Genomic DNA, 17,033 nt, shown 5'->3' with positions numbered 1-17,033 from the left:
CTGCCTGCATGGAGCCCATCAGAATTACAATTGAAATCAGGCACTTCAGAAGAAACCCTAGAGAAGAACCCCGGAGAAGGCTGCATTTGACAATAATTCCAACATATTGCTGCTAAAGAGCTAGCATACCATATAACTGGCAAGATAGGCTCCCCAGACAAGTGTAAAAACACTTGAGAAAAAGGTCACGCCTTTTCTTGTTTTGCATGGGTAAGCCTGCACGGTGAGCTTGCAGAATTATCCATCCTTATACTGGAAGGGTTGGCCTCCTTTCTGGTCCAGAACTCAAGTGTCCCTGTGACCTTTCATAGATAAGGATGCCTGTGAACCCTAATCACACTGGGTAAGCTACTCTCATCCACCGCAAACACAGGCATCCAAATGCTTGACTGTGTGTGCTACTGACAGTATATCAACAGTGTGACCCTGCCACACCACATCTGTCCTTCTCCCTTTTAGGCCAGAGAAGGCCGGACCACCATTGTGATAGCCCATCGACTGTCTACAATCCGAAATGCAGATGTCATCGCCGGCTTTGAGGATGGTGTCATTGTGGAGCAAGGAAGCCACGGGGAGCTGATGAAGAAGGAAGGGGTGTACTTCAAGCTTGTTAACATGCAGGTATGTGTTCCCCAGGATATGTTTTTGCTTCTCAATATAGTATTCTTTATATTAGTAAAATATTGGGCAGCTAATGACGTGCTGAGAAATATAAAACTTCAGGAAGATACCTAAAATGTGCATCTGAGACTTCAATTCAGAATCAGCGAAAGAATCCTGCCTGGAAGAGAGAAAGGTGAGGGAGGAGAAAAATGTCAAAAACATTTTGCATTTATTCTTCAGGACAGAGATCCTTAGTTGCCTGGGGAATGTGTTCAAACTTGCAGGTCTTTTCCACCGTAAGATTAGGGACCATCGGAGAAGTGGTAGGAGTGAGGGGGCAATGCCAGGATCTCTAATGGTGGGAGGAGGGTCTTTGTGATTTTGAAACGCTTCCTAGAAGATCCTAACAAAACCGACAGCAAGATTCATGACTCTAGGAAGTGAATAGTTTTGTCTTCTTTGTAAAAAAATCATGCGCTGTAGCTCCTAAAACAGGTAATATTGATAATTATTGGTTTGTATTAACCTTGTATTGTGTTCACTTGTGCACTTTGCAAAATAAATAACCTATAAGTATTTTTCTATAAACATGATTCTTAGATCAAAGCAAATGTATATACTTCTATAAATATAACTGTAATTAGTATGGTCATGGACTTTTTTGTTGTTTTTCTTTTCCATTAACATTTCAGATACAAATCATCTGGATCCTAACATTTTAATGGGTGCTCGGCAGTCCATTCATTACATTAATATGTAATAAATTGCTTAGTCATTTTTCTAAAGTTGAATACTTGGTTTATTTCCAGTATTTCTCTATTCTAAATACATGTTTCTTCCTCTATCCAAAAGTAGAGTGTTCCTATGAAACCTTTCATAAGCCAAAATGGCGTAAAGCTTGGGGCACCTAGGTGGCTCAGTTGGTTAAGCATCTGACTTCAACTTGGGTCATGATCTTGTGGCTCATGAATTTGGGCCCTGCATTGGGGTCTGTGCTGACAGCTCAGAGTCTAAAGCCTGCTGTGGATTGTGTGTCTCCCTCTCTCTGCCCCTCCCCTGCTTGCACTCTGTGTGTGTCTCTCCCTCTCTCTCTCAAAAATAAATAAACATTTTAAAAAAATGGCATAAAGCAAAGAAGCAATTAGCATTAATTTACATAGAAAAAATTTTGAGCATTCCCAGACCCTCCAAATTAACCTGTCTTAGGCTTTTCTGATACCTTAGGATATACCTTGCTAACAGATGCACAGAAGAAATCAAGATACAGCACAGATGCTCGCAGATACAGTTCAAAGCTCTGACGGCAGTCAGAGTGGCTAAAATGAACAAATCAAGAGACTATAGATGCTGGAGAGGATGTGGAGAAATGGGAACCCTCTTGCACTGTTGGTGGGACTGCAAACTGGTGCAGCCACTCTGGAAAACAGTGTGGAGGTTCCTCAAAAAATTAAAAATAGATCTACCCTATGACCCAGCAATAGCACTGCTAGGAATTTACCCAAGGGATACAGGAGTGCTGATGAATAGGGGCACTTGTACCCCAATGTTTATAACAGCACTTTCAACAATAGCCAAATTATGAAAAGAGCCTAAATGTCCATCAACTGATGAATAGATAAAGAAATTGTGGTTTATATACACAATGGAATACTTTGTGGCAATGAGAAAGAATGAAATATGGCCCTTTGTAGCAACATGGATGGAACTGGAGAGTGTTATGCTAAATGAAATAAGTGATACAAAGAAAGACAGATACCATATGTTTTCACTCTTATGTGGATCCTGAGAAACTTAACAGAAGACCATGGGGGAGAGGAAGGAAAAATAAAAAGAGAGGGAGGGAGCCAAACCATAAGAGATTCTTAAAAACTGAGAATAAAAATAACTGAGGGTTGATGACAGGTGGGAGGGAGGAGAGGGTAGGCAGTGGATATTGAGGAGGGCACCTGTTGGGACGAACACTGGGTATTGTATGGAAGCCAATTTGACAATAAATTTCATATTAAAATAAATTAATTGATTAATTTTAAAAAAAGCTCTGGCGGCTTGTTGCTGAAATGCTGAGTGTAGTTCCGGGGAAAGAGCTTGGCGGGGCCGCTGTCCATGCCCAGGGGCACAGCCTCTCTGGCAGCGGCTACGAAACAAATGCTGATTGCTATTTTCACTTTTCATCTTTCTTCATAGGAGCAAAAATTCTCTTCATATTTCTTTTTGCTAGCGTCAACAGGTACTAATGTAGATCTTTCATAAAAATGAAGTAGCATAATGCTGATGTTCAAAAAGGGGATACCTATACTGTCCCTTGGAAACATGGTACTAAAAATGTTAAGTCAAAAATTGGCTTTACCTTTTGACAAGTAACTTCTCTGAGCCTCAGTTTCCACATTTAAAATACTAACTCTAGGGGCGCCTTGGTGGCTCAGTCGGTTGAGCGTCCGACTTCGGCTCAGGTCACGATCTTGTGGTCCGTGAGTTCGAGCCCTGCGTTGGGCTCTGGCCTGATGGCTCAGAGCCTGGAGCCTGCTTCCGATTCTGTGTCTCCCTCTCTCTCTGCCCCTCCCCCGTTCATGCTCTGTCTCTCTCTGTCTCAAAAATAAATAAAACGTTAAAAAAAAATTTTTTTTTTTTAAATAAAATACTAACTCTGGGGCACCTGAGTGGCTTAGTCAGTTAAGCATCCGACTCTTGATTTTGGCAAAGGTCATGATCTCATGGTTCAAGAAATCAAGCCCTGCATGGAGCTCTGTGCTGATGGAAAGGAGCCTGCTTGGGATTCTCTCTTTCTGTCTGTCTGTCTGTCTCTCTCTCTCTCTCTCTCTCTCCCCCTCTCCCTCTATGCCCCTCCCCCACTTACTCATGCTCTTTGTTTTTCTCTGTCTCTCTTTCTCAAAATAAATAAATAAACACTTAAAAAGTACTAAATCTACCATGCAAGTTTGTTATAAGGTTAAGAAATAAGCAACTGATTATACTAAACAACAACAACAACAACAAAAACAACAACTTCAAAAGAGTTGCTCTTATGGTATGCGAATTGTTTCAATAAAACTGTAGTTTTTTAAAAAGAAGCACTCAGGGGGTGCCTGGGTGGCTCAGTCGGTTAAGCATCCCACTTTGGTTCAGGTCATGATCTTAAGGTTTGTGGGTTTGAGCCCCGCATCAGGCTCTGTGCTGACAGCTCGGAGACTGGAGCCTGCTTCAGATTCTGTGTCTCCTTCTCTCTCTGCCCCTCCCCAACGTGTGCTCTGTTTCTCTATGTCTATCAAAAAAATAAATAAATGTAAAAAAAAAAAATTTAAAAAGAAGCACTCAACACAAAATAGATGCATGATAAATAATAGTTGCTGAAATTTAAAAGTCCTCAAAGTAAAAATACCAAATGAAATGATAGAAAGTATTATACCTCTTGCCACAATTTGCCAGAGAATGTTTTCCAACAGAACGGGAGTAAATTTTACTAACTGCCTCTCTTTATATGTCCTAGCCATCACAGGGTCTTTATCATTTCCCCAGTTTAAAAAATATGAATAATGTTCCTTTAATTCAGTTTTAGTTTTCATTGTATTAATGGGTACTAAGGCTGTGCGGTTTTGCCTGTGAAGACACCTTAGATCCTCAAAAGAGGTGGCCACTTTCTCCCCTGTCTGGCCTGCGTCTGTGCCCCTAAAAGAATGACCTTCCATTCCCACTGGCACTTAGGCTGGGAGGCTGCTGGGGGGTAAGGACAGCTCTGACCTTTCTCTAGGTATTCCATAACTTTTTGTTCCTGGGAGAAGTTGTACAGTGAAAGATGGAACAGTGTCGTGTGATAGACAAGGCCTGTCACCAACTAGGCACTGGTTTCAGCAAGTCATTGCGTTTTGGCGTCCTCGGTTGTTAAATGAGTGGAGTGTGCACTAAGATGACTGCTATTTCCACTGGCTCTGGCATTCCGTGATTCTTAGCCCCTTTGAACTTCTTGTCTTGGTACTCTCGCATTTCTCATTTCTGGTGTAGGCTTTACTTAACCATTTATTTGCTGGTGCTGTTGCAGAGATGGAGGAAAGAGCCGCAGTGGGCCTGTGTTTGCTAAATGCTCAAACTAACGTGTTTCTTTATTTTCCAAAGCCGAACCTAGTGTTAATAAAACCTGGTCTTGGTTATGTTTCTAAGTAGAATAGTCACTGCTTTTTCATTAGTTGGATTATTGGCTCTTAGTTGTTTCTTTTATTTAAAAAAATTTTTTTAATGTTTATTTAATTTTGTCAGAGCATGAGTTGGGGTGGGGGGCGGGGAGGCACAGAGAGAGAGGGAGACACAATCTGAAGCAGGCTCCAGGCTCTGAGCTGTCAGTACAGAGCCTGACACGGGGTTCAAACCCACAGAGGTTGGTTAGATCATGACCTGTGAGCCAAAGTCAGATGCTTAACCGACTGAGCCACCCAGGTGCCCCAGTTGTTTCTGTTACATGTATACTAACTTCTTCCTGATTATAAGTGTAATGCACTCTTATTTTTAAAAATTGAAGCCTTAAAAAAAAAATCCAAACATGAATATCTTTGAAACCTGAAAGACTCCCCATAATCCAAACCCCTGTTGATAATCACTAACAGCCATTTAGTATATGTTTTTCATCTTTGCTAGCCTGAAAGAGCTAAACAGGATTTCCAGATTTCTTTAATTTTCATGAGATTGAGCCTCTTTTCACATGTTCAGTGGCCATTTGTGTTTTTTCTTACATTAAAGTGTTCCTATTTTAGGCCATTTTTCTGTTGGGTTGTTCATGACATTCTTGTTGACTTCTAAGAACTCCTTGCATGAAAAGGAACTATACTCCTGCATGTATTGGAAATATTTTTCCTGCTTTGCTATTTCAGTTTCACTATGTAGTTTGTTTAGCTACCATAAGACAGATTTAAAACTGTATGTAGTTATATTATCATTTTTTTTCTCTTCACGTCTTCAGGATTTGGAGTTGTTCTTAGGATATTCATCGTATTTTCTTTCAACATTTATTGTTTTGCTTTGATAATTAAATATTTAAAACAGCTAAAATACATTCAGGTGTAAGAAATAAGGGCTAGTGGTTTTAAACGTATACTTCTCATCACCTGGCAGAAAGTGGCCATCTTGACTTTGGAGTTCAGTGACCTCAGCACCCACCAAATGAGGGCTTCAGGTAGGACACAGAACAACGTATTACAGGAGAGAGAGAGGGATTGTTCATTTGGTCATAGAAGGCTAAAATCATAATGGGCTTATTGGGAGAACTGTCTGTTGAGGTGGACCCTTCGGTAGCATGGAGATGACAAAAAGAGGAAAAGAAAATGCCTTCATCAGTGGTGGTCCAGGCCATGAGCTAGAACTTGGGGGAGCCAGGAGTGAGCATGTGGTGAACCTGTGGAAGATTTTTGAGTTGGGATGTGATTTGAGCAGAACCGCCCTTTAGAGAAAAGAATCTGGTACCAGTGTGGGAGTGGATGGTAGCGAGGATGCAGGGATCAGTTACAAGGCCAAGGCTTTAGGTTCGTTTGGGTTAGGAGATGGTATAAAACAGTTCCAGTTATAAGCAAGTAAGGAAGTCCACTAAGCAGAACGTATCACTGCAATGTGGTTCCAGGCACATCGGTGATACTTTGTCAGGTATCAAAAGCACAACTGGAAAGCTAGGATCAGATTATATGCAGAGCTCTAGATAGGCCACTGTAGGTGCAGTAAGGCACAGTCATAGGATTGGATTTGGGGACAGGACCTGAAGATGAGGAGCAAGAACAAGACAGACAATACTATAATAACTCAGGCCCTGTATAATCCATTAAGATGTGCACTTGAACATGGAGAAAGCAAATGGAGAACCAGACTCAGATTCCCACAAGGTTGGCTTGATGTTCTTCGTCATGCATTGAGCTAGAGGTCCTTAAGTTACCTTTAGCTTGGTCCCTTTAAGGAGAGAATTGATCCCATGCAGGCAGTGAGGCTTAGCCTGCAAGTGAGGTCACCTGTGATGACGTGAGTCTGAGCGGGACACAAGGAAGAAAATGATTACAGTCAGCTAGTCAAGGAAAGCAGTTTAATTGCCTCCCATGGGGAGTGACCCAGCTTTTCTTTGTAGCTTTAAAAATGAGCCCTTGGTAACGTTTCTATTTATTCTTTTTCCCTTTGGTGGTGGTCATGACCTGGCCCCTGCATTCTTGCATGTTGACAGAACTCCTATATACCTGCCAGATGATGAAAATTTGGCCTTTTAATTTTTGGGAAACACTTTTATACTCCAATATTTATATTGTTCAAATTGAGTTTAACCTTTCTGTCCTTTTTAACCTTGAACACAACTTCTGTGTGTTGTAACACCTCTTTACAGTTTTCAAGCTAACCTTGATTGAAAAGCTGTTAGAGAATCTTAAAGTCATGACACATGTAATATTCACCGTGACTCCATGGCTCTAAACATGGAGGTTATCTCCCTTTGGGGACACACACACATGTGCACAACTTAACATTTTGTTCTTCTTTCAGACATCAGGAAATCAGATGGAGTCAGGAGAATTTGATGTGGAACTAAGTAATGAAAAGGCTGCGATAGGAATGGCCCCCAATGGCTGGACATCCCGCATATTTAGGAACTCCACCCATAAAAGCCTTAGGAATTCACGAAAGTATCAGAATGGCCTTGATGTGGAAATCAAAGAACTCGTAAGTTGCTTTTCACTTAAATCTTTTATGATATAGTTTGGCCGTTGAAATTCTTATCCTTGCAAGTATATTGCAGGCACAGATGATTCCTACTGTGAATTATACCCTTCCTGGAAAAAAGGAAATTGCAACTTTTAAATGTATTGGACAATGAATAGAAATCAATTCCAATTAAAAGTGGACTTCTGGTAGATACAGATACACAGTCTGTGTTTCGATGGTTAAAATTAAAAGTAGATACTCCATTCATCTTTGAGATCCAGAGATAAAGCTAGTCTAAAGTAAAAGGCTCCGATATTTGCATTCTGTTAAGGGACTAACCTCTCATGGCCTGGGCTGAAAAAGCCAGAATAACATCCATCTAAATAAAGTAAGACTCTGCATTTTTCTTTGACATAAAAAAGCGTTAGTGGTGAGAAACCCAAGGCTAGTATGGCCATGGCTCTACAGTTCCCTTGGACTCAGGTTCCTTTCATCCTTATCTTCACTATCCTTGCCTGTGACTTGCACCCATGTGACCTAAAAGGGCCCCTGAAGCTCCAGCTGTAACATCTTTATTCCCAACAGCAGGAGGAAACAGAGATTTTCCACAAGTTCCATACAATGCTTTTATTTATATCATTGGCTGTAACTTCATCCCACGGCCATACCTAGCTACAAGGGAGGGTAAGAAATTGGATCTTTTTACTGTATGCTATTACCACTCTGAATTGGATTGGAATTCTCTTACTAAAAGAAGGGGAGAATGTTCAGAAATAGCAAAAGTTGTATGTTCTTTAACACTTCTCACCCAAAGACCTGTGATATCATTAATTCAAGTCAACAGAAACTTTTGTAATCGAGGGGAAATCCATTCCAAGAAAACATAGTTTCTTATTTCACGAGATTGTTTGAAGACACATTACTTGATAAAGGTTGAGTTTATTTTTACTCTTGTCTTAGCCTTAAGAAACTAATCGTACTGAGAGTTCGTTGCATCTGTTTTTCTCTGCCCACAACATTACTTACTGCAGAAATTACAAGGGCTCCCTTAGAGGTCTTCATCTTGGTATATTTATGAAAAGGAGAGTAACAATCATACTATTGTGAATTTGCATTATCTGAAGTAATATAAATACCCCCCATCTTTTGGCTATGGAAGTCTCCAGTTTTTTCTCATTTATGTTAAGAGCTGTGCTGCTAAGTCTTTACAGTCTGGTATTTCAGAGGACCACTTGAAGGGAAATGCACTTCCCTTGAAGAACTGCACAGAGAAGAGAGGAAGGCAGAAAATGCCACAGTCAACAAATTGTCACAAGTACCATCAGAGAGGGTTTGACAGTGTGCCCAAGGAGAGGGAGGAATTAAGTGTGATGAGAGGGACCTGGGGACACCTGTTTGTGTGTGTTATGTTGAAGAGCATTCTGAGTAAAAGCTCATTTATCAGGCTGGAGACCAGGTCTTAGAGATAATGCTAACTATTGGGGGGGGGGGGGCGGTAAAATAAAACAGAAAATGGGTGGCTTGAAAAATGAAAGCTGAGTAGAATCTACCCCTATGTTCTCTGTTTCATAGAGACCCAAACATGGGGCTCCGCAGTGGCTCAGTCAGTTAAGCATCCGACTTTAGCTCAGGTCATGATCTCACGGTTCATGGGTTCAAGCCCCATGTAAGGCGCTGTGCTGACAGCTCAGAGCCTGGAGCCTGCTTCAGATTCTCTCTCTCTCTCTCTCTCTCTCTCTGCCCTCCCCCACTTGCACTCTGTATCTCTCTCTCTCTCTCAAAAATAAACATTAAAACAACAAAACATAGAGTCCCAAACATGACCTATTTAAATGACCATAAGGCTATGGGATTCCATGTGCACCTTTTCTATCTAGTTTAATTTTACAGGATAATATTCTGATTCCAAAAGTAGTTTATATGACCTAAATCCTTCATGTTTGAGCAGACCTTGAATTTGACATTTGCTGAGAATCCGATATGGGCCAAGCACTAGGATAGTTTCTAAGGATATAAAGACATAGTCTGTGGGTGGGTGGCTCAGTTGATTAAGTGGCAGACTTCAGCTCAGGTCAGTATCTCATGGTTCATGGGTTCGAGTCCAGCCCCGAGCTCTTTGTGGACAGCTCACAGTCTGGAGCCTGCTTCAGATTCTGTCTCCCTCTCTCTCTGCCGCTTCCCCACTCACAGTTTCTCTGTCTCTCAAAAAATGAATAAAAACGTTAAAAAAATTAAAAAAATAAAGACATAGTCTTCACCTTAAAAAAAAACACCCAACATATTAAAAAACAAGGCTTGGAAATAAATAAACGGGGGAAAAATGCAAAATAAGCTAAGCTTTGAAATAGGAGAAGCCAAGGAAAAGGGCATAATTAATTTGGTTTTGTGAGTTAGGTACACGTCACGGAAAAAGGCAGCACTGGACAGGGTTCTGGGGGTGAGGAGACCAGGTCCAGGTTCATAATGGTATCCCACATTTATAAGGACATTTATCCATCTTTTCATGGGTATTATCTCATTTAACCCCAACATCATCCTTGTGTTGAGTTGGGACAAAATTCTAGAGCATTTTGTGCCCAGGTCCTGCCTCTCCTCCCTCTGCTGAGCTAGTCACATCATGAAGACTGCTTCTTGAGTGAACAGCTCTTACTTACCTTATGTAATCTGTAGACACTGTTAACATTTTATAACAGACCATCTTACTCTCTAGGAGACTGGTGTGGACTGGTTATTCTCAGCACCTAGTTTGGAAGTTCTTTGAGGACAATGCTGTGTCTTTGTCTACAAACTCTGGTGGTAACTGTTGTGTTATGACCAGTTTGTCCTGATACATAGATGTATGTGTGTGTGATAGGATGAAAATGTGCCACCAGTGTCTTTTCTGAAGATCTTGAAGCTGAATAAAACAGAATGGCCCTACTTCGTGGTGGGAATAGCATGTGCCATTGCCAATGGGGCCCTTCAGCCGGCATTTGCAATCATGTTCTCAGAAATGCTAGCGGTAAGTTTGAAACCATCATGTAGTAGTTTGAATTAAATGCATTCTCGGGGCACCTGGGTGCCTCAGTTAAGCGTCCAACTCTGTATTTTGGCTGAAGTCATGATCTCATGGTCTGTGAGTTCGAGCCCCACACGTTGATGGTGCAGAGCCTATTTGGAATTCTCTCTCTCTACCCTTTCCCCGCTTGCATGCTTTCTCTCTCTCTCAAAATAAGTAAGCTTGAAAAAAAATAAAAATTAATAAAAATTAAAAATCCGTTTTTGTGCTGACCTCCCCACTGGGTCCATTTTGGAGTAAAGCTTCCTCCATTTTGGAGTAAGCTGAAGTTTTTAATTCCCCTTTGAGGAAAGACACAAGGCAAAAGAAAAGGTAGCCTTTCAAACGATTCCAAGTTATGATACTAATGAAATTGTAAGTTATAAAATCACTAACAGAGGCTTTTAATTAGCTCTTCATTGAGGTGAAGACGGTGCTCCCTTTCCCAGTTGAGGAGAGCAGGTGCAGGCTCCAGGAAGGCTGGGAGGAGGTGGAGGACAGGCTCAAGTCCCAGCCCCCAGGGACCAAGCGCTGGGCACAGACCGGCCTCTCCATTTCCCGGCTGTGCATACATGGGCTGGGTGCTGCCCTTGTCGGTCCCCAGTTCCTTCATGTATAAAGTAATCCTGCCTCACAGGCTGGCTGAGGATGGAAAGAGATGCTACAGATAACTATAAGGGGAGTGTTGAAGAGTGTCTGCCTCAGAGTGAGTATTCAAAAACTAATAGCAAGTACATCATCGTTTTAGCAATCCTTCCCTGGCCTGAAGAGTCTAAGAAAACTCATAGTATCTAATCCAACTTCCTTGGGGAACATTTAGAGAAAGTTATCAGAAACATCTAAGGCTCCATTACACCCACCATTTATATTGTATAATCTTAGTCAACCCCTAACATTATTGCAGAGACTTTCTTGTTAAGATAAATTCTTCTTCATCATGTTATAAGTTTATTGTACTTGTGACATGGGACATTGGTCTCCAATTAAGAGCACAAGCCAAAACAGTAGTAAATTAGAAAGGACCCTTCAAATGTTTTAAAATTAGAAAATAAAGCAATCCCTAGCTCTCTTGCAACTCAAGAGCTGTGCAGACTGTATTTCTATTTTGGGGCCTCTCCTACATGCCAAATGCTGTCCTGGGCACCAGAGATAAAGCAGAAAATAAACCAAGCCCTGCCCTCAAACAATTTACTTTCTGTTGGGACAAACACAGAACACACAAACAAAACACAAACACGTAGCGTGTCAGGGGACAGCAAGTCTTTTAAAGGCAGGGTCTGGCAGCAGGGGGCTGGAGGTGGAGGTGCTGTTTGATGGTGATTGGTCAGGAGCAAGCAGAGCCCCTGTGGGGCAGGGGTGCAGGGCTGGGGCCAGGCAGGCACCAATTGGGGCAGAGGGAACAGCAGTGCAGAGGAAGAGGAACAAACACCAAAATGTGCAACCACACACAATCCAGATGCAGTGTTTCTTCTCATGTTAATTTCCACGTGACCTTCAAGTTCTGGGAGATGGGAAGTAGCATCGTGGTCCCCAAGGGCCTGGGGAGTGGGTATGGTGGGGTTCCTGTTTCACGGGTGCAGAGTTGCAATCTGAGATGATGAAAAAGTTCTGGAGATGGGTAGTGGTGAAGGTTGCATGACACGACACAGTGAATGTATCTTATGCCTCTGAATCGTACACTTAAAAATGGTTACGATGGCAAAGTTTTTGTTGTATGTATTTTACAATTTAAAATAAAACCCCACATGTTCAAAGCCCAGTTTTTAAACTGTAATGCTGAAGCCATTATTATGGGAAGAGTGAAGAGAATCATGTAATCCAAGTGGGCATTTTAAATGTTCTTTTGTAGGTTTTTGGACCAGGGGATGATGAAGTAAAGCAGTGGAAATGCAACATGTTCTCGTTGCTTTTTTTAGGTCTGGGAATTATTTCTTTTTTTACTTTCTTCCTTCAGGTAGGTACCTATGATTTCATCTTCTCGTAAGTCTACCTTCTATTAGAGAATATAATCTATTAGGTTTCATTATCTATTAATATACATTAATTATCAATTAAAACCTAATGGAACTGTTGAATCTTAAATTGAAATGAATTGCAAGCATAGTCTTTGCAGCTCTTTCAGAGGGCAGTGTCCTGAGCAGAAGGAATAGAGACTTTGCTATGTTCTAAATTATATTATGTCCCAGGTTTGCCCACAGCAGACATTCATTACAAAGGAAAAAAGAGACTTGAATTCATAAGAGAACATAAGTACCAGTTAAACTAATTATAAACTAGAAAAAAAATCAGTACACCAGTATATTCTCTTTTTATTACTTTTGGTACCGTTTCAAGCAACTTCTCTGATCTTTTCCTCCTTAACAGATGAACTCTGTGTAAGAACATCTATAATACTGCATTTATATATTGTAAACCTGGGCAAAATGAACTAAAAAGCCTGTTCTGTTTGTACTTTTCTACCCAGATTTACTAAATTTCTTTTGTCTCTGTAACTCAGCACCACACAGGCCTTTCCAATACAATCCAGTAAGTCAGCAAAATGAGGTCTCCTAGTCTTGTCCACTATGCTTGTCTTCTGTCTTGTTGAGCCAATGGTAAAAGTAAGCCAAGCTTTTTATTTGGAAATCATTGCCTTACTGGTAGCAACACAGTGATGCAATCCAGCCCCAGGCCTGGTGTGTTAGGGAGTGGGGATAGTTTTAGAAATATATTTTATATATTGTGGGAACAGTGGGATGACGAATAGAACTGCAGTGCCCACATTGGCCTTGAGCGCTGTGCCAGCCGAGGAAGGAGGAGACCGCAGTAGCCCGGGCTTGGACTCCTGGGGCAGACTCATCCCCAGGTACTGATCACCTACTCTCCTGGCTTAATAAAGACTCCTGATGTGTCCTCCCAAAGCATTCTCTGCACACCTACACCAAAGCTCTGTGTGCCTGGAGGTCTCACCCAGCCCAGCGGTGGACATCTGTGCTGCTCTTCCATTTGAACATGGCATAATTGAGAGAGAAATTTTCTGGCAAGGCCGCTTGAGGAGGAAGAATAGCCTAATTGTTCCCCCAATCTGAGAACAGGTGGAGCTGTGACAGAGAACCAGCAAACTCGTGTGGAACTTGATAGTACAGGCCTCCTCCTTCCCTCTACACTACACAAGACAGAATGTGTTCCTGCATGGAGTTTTGTTACTTGTGCTTCCGGCGGTTTAAAGTATCAGGAACATGCCAAAAGTTGTAATTCTATACGATACGGTGCTTACTGAGATGCCCTTGAAAGTTGGGGAAAGGAAATACGTTTAGAATGTTTCAGAAGCCAGGCGTGTCTGCGTGGCTCAGTCGGTTAAGCATCTGACTATTGATTCCAGCTCAGGCCACGATCTCACAGTTTATGGGTTCCAGTCCCATGTCGGACTCCATACTGACAGTGCGGAACCTGCTTGGGATTCTCTCTCTCTCCCTCTCTGCCACTCCCCTGCTCACATGCTTGCGTGCTTTCTCTCTTTCAAAAATAAATTATTTAAAAAAATTTTTTAAAAGAATGTTTCAGAAGCCATAACTGGACATTTGTAAGGTTTTTGGTGTCAGGATTCTTTTGTATGCTAATGATTGGGCAAGTACATGAATTTGAAATTTGGACTTGGAATTAGTGTTTGGTCATAGACTTTTGTTACCTGAATAGTGGACTAATGTATGTGTAATGTAAAAACTAATATGAGTATACCCACTTGGGTCAAATACTACCGATGATCAAAAGGGACAACAGCTTTTTTTTTTTTTTTTTAACCAGGGCTTCACTTTGGGGAAAGCTGGTGAGATCCTCACCACAAGGCTTCGGTTAATGGCTTTTAAAGCAATGCTAAGACAGGTAGGTGTGTGCACTGGAGAATGCCTTCTGCTCAGATTTCTTAAATTCACAGCCTCTTTCTGTCGTTTGGGTGTGTGTAGTTCATGACCATGCCCACCTACCCCATCCATGCTTTCTTGCAGGGACTGGGCAGGGCCCTACCAGTTGCCCTGGTCTTTCAATATCCAAAGACTTTTCAGGAATTTCATGGGAGTGCGCTTAATTTAGGTAGCTTTTTGAGCTTATTTTGTAACTATCTCTATCCATATGGATACTGTCATTTTTAAGGACCTGTATCTCTTCTCTGGATTCTATGCAGGCCCAAGCTAGGCATCTGAGACCCCAAGATATCTTGAAACAAAGGAGAAGGTGGTTAGTAGGATTCATGTGCCACAACTGACTGTGCTAACTATACATTTTCCCAAATGTTGGTAACTGAGTTTCGGTTTTGTCTTACTTGAGCTCTGTTTTCATATTAATTCACGTGTTGATTCACTCAGTCATTACCAACTATGGGCCCCTGTGCTGTTAGCCGGGACTGTAAAATGCATTATGTGCCCTCTTGAGAAGTCCACAGTCTAGTGCAGGACATATGGGGAAATGTGCTTATATGAATTCTCTGTTTTTATAGAGGAGGCTTAAGAGAGAGGGCCAGAATATTATCCATGCTCACGGATTATATCCATGCTCACAAAAAAAGCCCATAGCAGGTATCCTATTTAGAGCAGGTCTGAGTTGAGAAACGTTTTTTGCAGTATCTTTTCAGTGTTGCTATGTGGGGAAGATGATTTGCTGTGAAACTCACATGCTATGGATGAGTGTAGGCTGCGGTTAAAATCTTATCTAACATACACTTTTTCAGTTCTTGGTTAAAGAAACCAAAAGAAACAAAACACGGTGAGGAAGCAGGGCTGATTTTCTCCTGCTTAGGAGTTACAGGAGCTGTGTTGAACACCACTCCATCCCGTCTATGCAGTGCATCACCTCAGCAGGGAGGAGGTGTCTGCAGTGCATGGGGTAAGGATGGGGTGGTGAAATATGCCCACCTGTGCCCACCCCCTCAGGTGCAGCTGACGGGGAACACAGCTTCAGCTAGAGCAAGCCCTACCCCACTCCAAGCCCCCAGATCAGCTGTGGTCTCCTGGCCACAGCAGGGCAGCCTGGAGCAGGGGTCCTAATGGACCCCAAGGGTGCGTGTTCCTGTCAGGGACCGCAGCTCCGCATTGCATGTCCACTCTCCCCTGACTCCGGGGCCACATTAGGTATGGGTATTTCCAGCATTGAAGGTTTTGGAGGTTTCATCTACTTTTCTTGGCTCATTTTAATTTGGAACTAATTTAAAGGTGTGCTTTGTGCCACAGGACATGAGCTGGTTTGATGATCATAAAAACAGTACCGGTGCCCTTTCTACAAGACTTGCAACTGATGCCTCCCAGGTCCAAGGAGTATGTAGACTGCATTCTACTCTTTTTCTTTAATGTGGTTTTGAATAAAAATATGGCACAGCTGCATCGGTGATGCAGCTGGAAATAACAGAAAACTCAAACCTAAACAATAAAGAGGAAAGTTGGACTTCAGGGTTGATTGATCCATTGACTCAAAACCGTCATGAAGGACACGTGAGCCCTCTGTGTGTATGTGTGTGTAGTTCTGTGTGTGCGTGTGCCCTCTGTGTTGTATGTTCTGTGTGTGTGTGCCCTCTGTATGTGTGTGGTTTTGTGTGTGGCTCTGTGTGTGTGACTCTGAGTGGCTTTCAGTCCTCCAAGATGGCTTTATCCTAACGCTCCTTTCCTCGTGGTGGTAAGATGGTTAACAGTGACAAACAGGAGGGTCCAGTGAGAGAGCGCCCACCTGTACCTCAACCACCAAACAACCACCTTCCCTTAAATCTAATTAAGGCTAATTTGGGTTATCTGCCCAACCCTTAGCGATAACTGTCTCTGGGGACGACCGCATCTCCTTGGCGTAGGTCCCTACCCTTGGAGCTGAGGGCTTTTTCTTTGAAGCTTCCTGCTCCTACACAATGCAGAAGCAGTGGGAGAGCCACCTGCCACGTCCCGAACACCAGCCCTCCTTTTCTGAGCCTACACACAGTAATTCATCTCGATGTATGCTTTCTGGTGGGTAGTCTGTTAGGACACGTACACTTCATAACAGATGGTTTCTTGAGGTATATAAATTCCCCTCTTACACATTTGCAGCAAAGGGTTCTCCAAATGACCAGAGTACGCTGGGGTTTTCTCTCTAAATGTTGCTTTTGTGCAAGAGTGCCTATGCCTCACATCCTATCCCCAGGGCAGAGCAGCTGATGGCCTGGTTCTGTAAGGCTGAATCCAGGTGGGAAGGACAGGAATGAGAATTGAGGGACATGAGCAAAAAAAAGAACTGCAGAACCTCATGAGTTAGGCACAGGTGTTGTGGGTTTATTGCAATGAAAGGGGGCAAATGTAAGCCAGACCCACAACCCTCTCCTCATTCTGAACTGGAAGCCTGCGGGATTTGCAGCTTAAATCACAGCTCCCTCTTTTCTTTTGCTCTTCCAGGCCACAGGGACCAGACTGGCTTTAATCGCACAGAATGCAGCTAACCTTGGAACTGGTATCATCATATCGTTTATCTACGGTTGGCAATTGACCCTTTTGCTATTATCAGTTGTTCCAATTATTGCTTTATCAGGAATCGTTGAAATGAAAATGTTGGCCGGAAATGCCAAAAGAGATAAAAAAGAACTGGAAACTGCTGGAAAGGTGGGTCAAATAAGGCTTCAGTTAGTGTAAGTATTGTTTTTAGACATGTATTTTATTTGAGTTATTCCAACATGCATGTTTTGATAATTAAATGTGCTTGATACAAGTGAATAACTGTCAACACTGCATGAGATAGTTTATCTATAATAATG

The 17,033-nt window shown here is 42.2% G+C and overlaps 1 protein-coding gene across 9 annotated transcripts in view; it reads left to right on the top strand.

Moving 5' to 3' along the window:
• Window positions 1–17,033, top strand: part of ABCB4 (ATP binding cassette subfamily B member 4) — a 75,155-nt gene that overhangs the window by 36,562 nt on the left and 21,560 nt on the right. For all 9 annotated transcript variants that reach the window (XM_078442499.2, XM_078442503.2, XM_078442500.2 and 6 more), the window contains 7 exons: window positions 460–621; window positions 7,099–7,275; window positions 10,112–10,258; window positions 12,144–12,248; window positions 14,078–14,155; window positions 15,496–15,579; window positions 16,678–16,881. In XM_078442499.2, the coding sequence (XP_078298625.1) occupies window positions 460–621; window positions 7,099–7,275; window positions 10,112–10,258; window positions 12,144–12,248; window positions 14,078–14,155; window positions 15,496–15,579; window positions 16,678–16,881 (957 nt within the window). The remainder of the gene's footprint in view (window positions 1–459; window positions 622–7,098; window positions 7,276–10,111; window positions 10,259–12,143; window positions 12,249–14,077; window positions 14,156–15,495; window positions 15,580–16,677; window positions 16,882–17,033) is intronic.

Source organism: Panthera onca, chromosome A2, assembly GCF_046562875.1.
Source record: "Panthera onca isolate mPanOnc1 chromosome A2, mPanOnc1 haplotype 2, whole genome shotgun sequence".
NCBI classification, from domain to species: Eukaryota; Metazoa; Chordata; class Mammalia; order Carnivora; family Felidae; genus Panthera; species Panthera onca.
The sequence above is the reverse complement of the archived record's forward strand: the minus strand, read 5'-3'. Positions and strand labels throughout refer to the sequence as shown.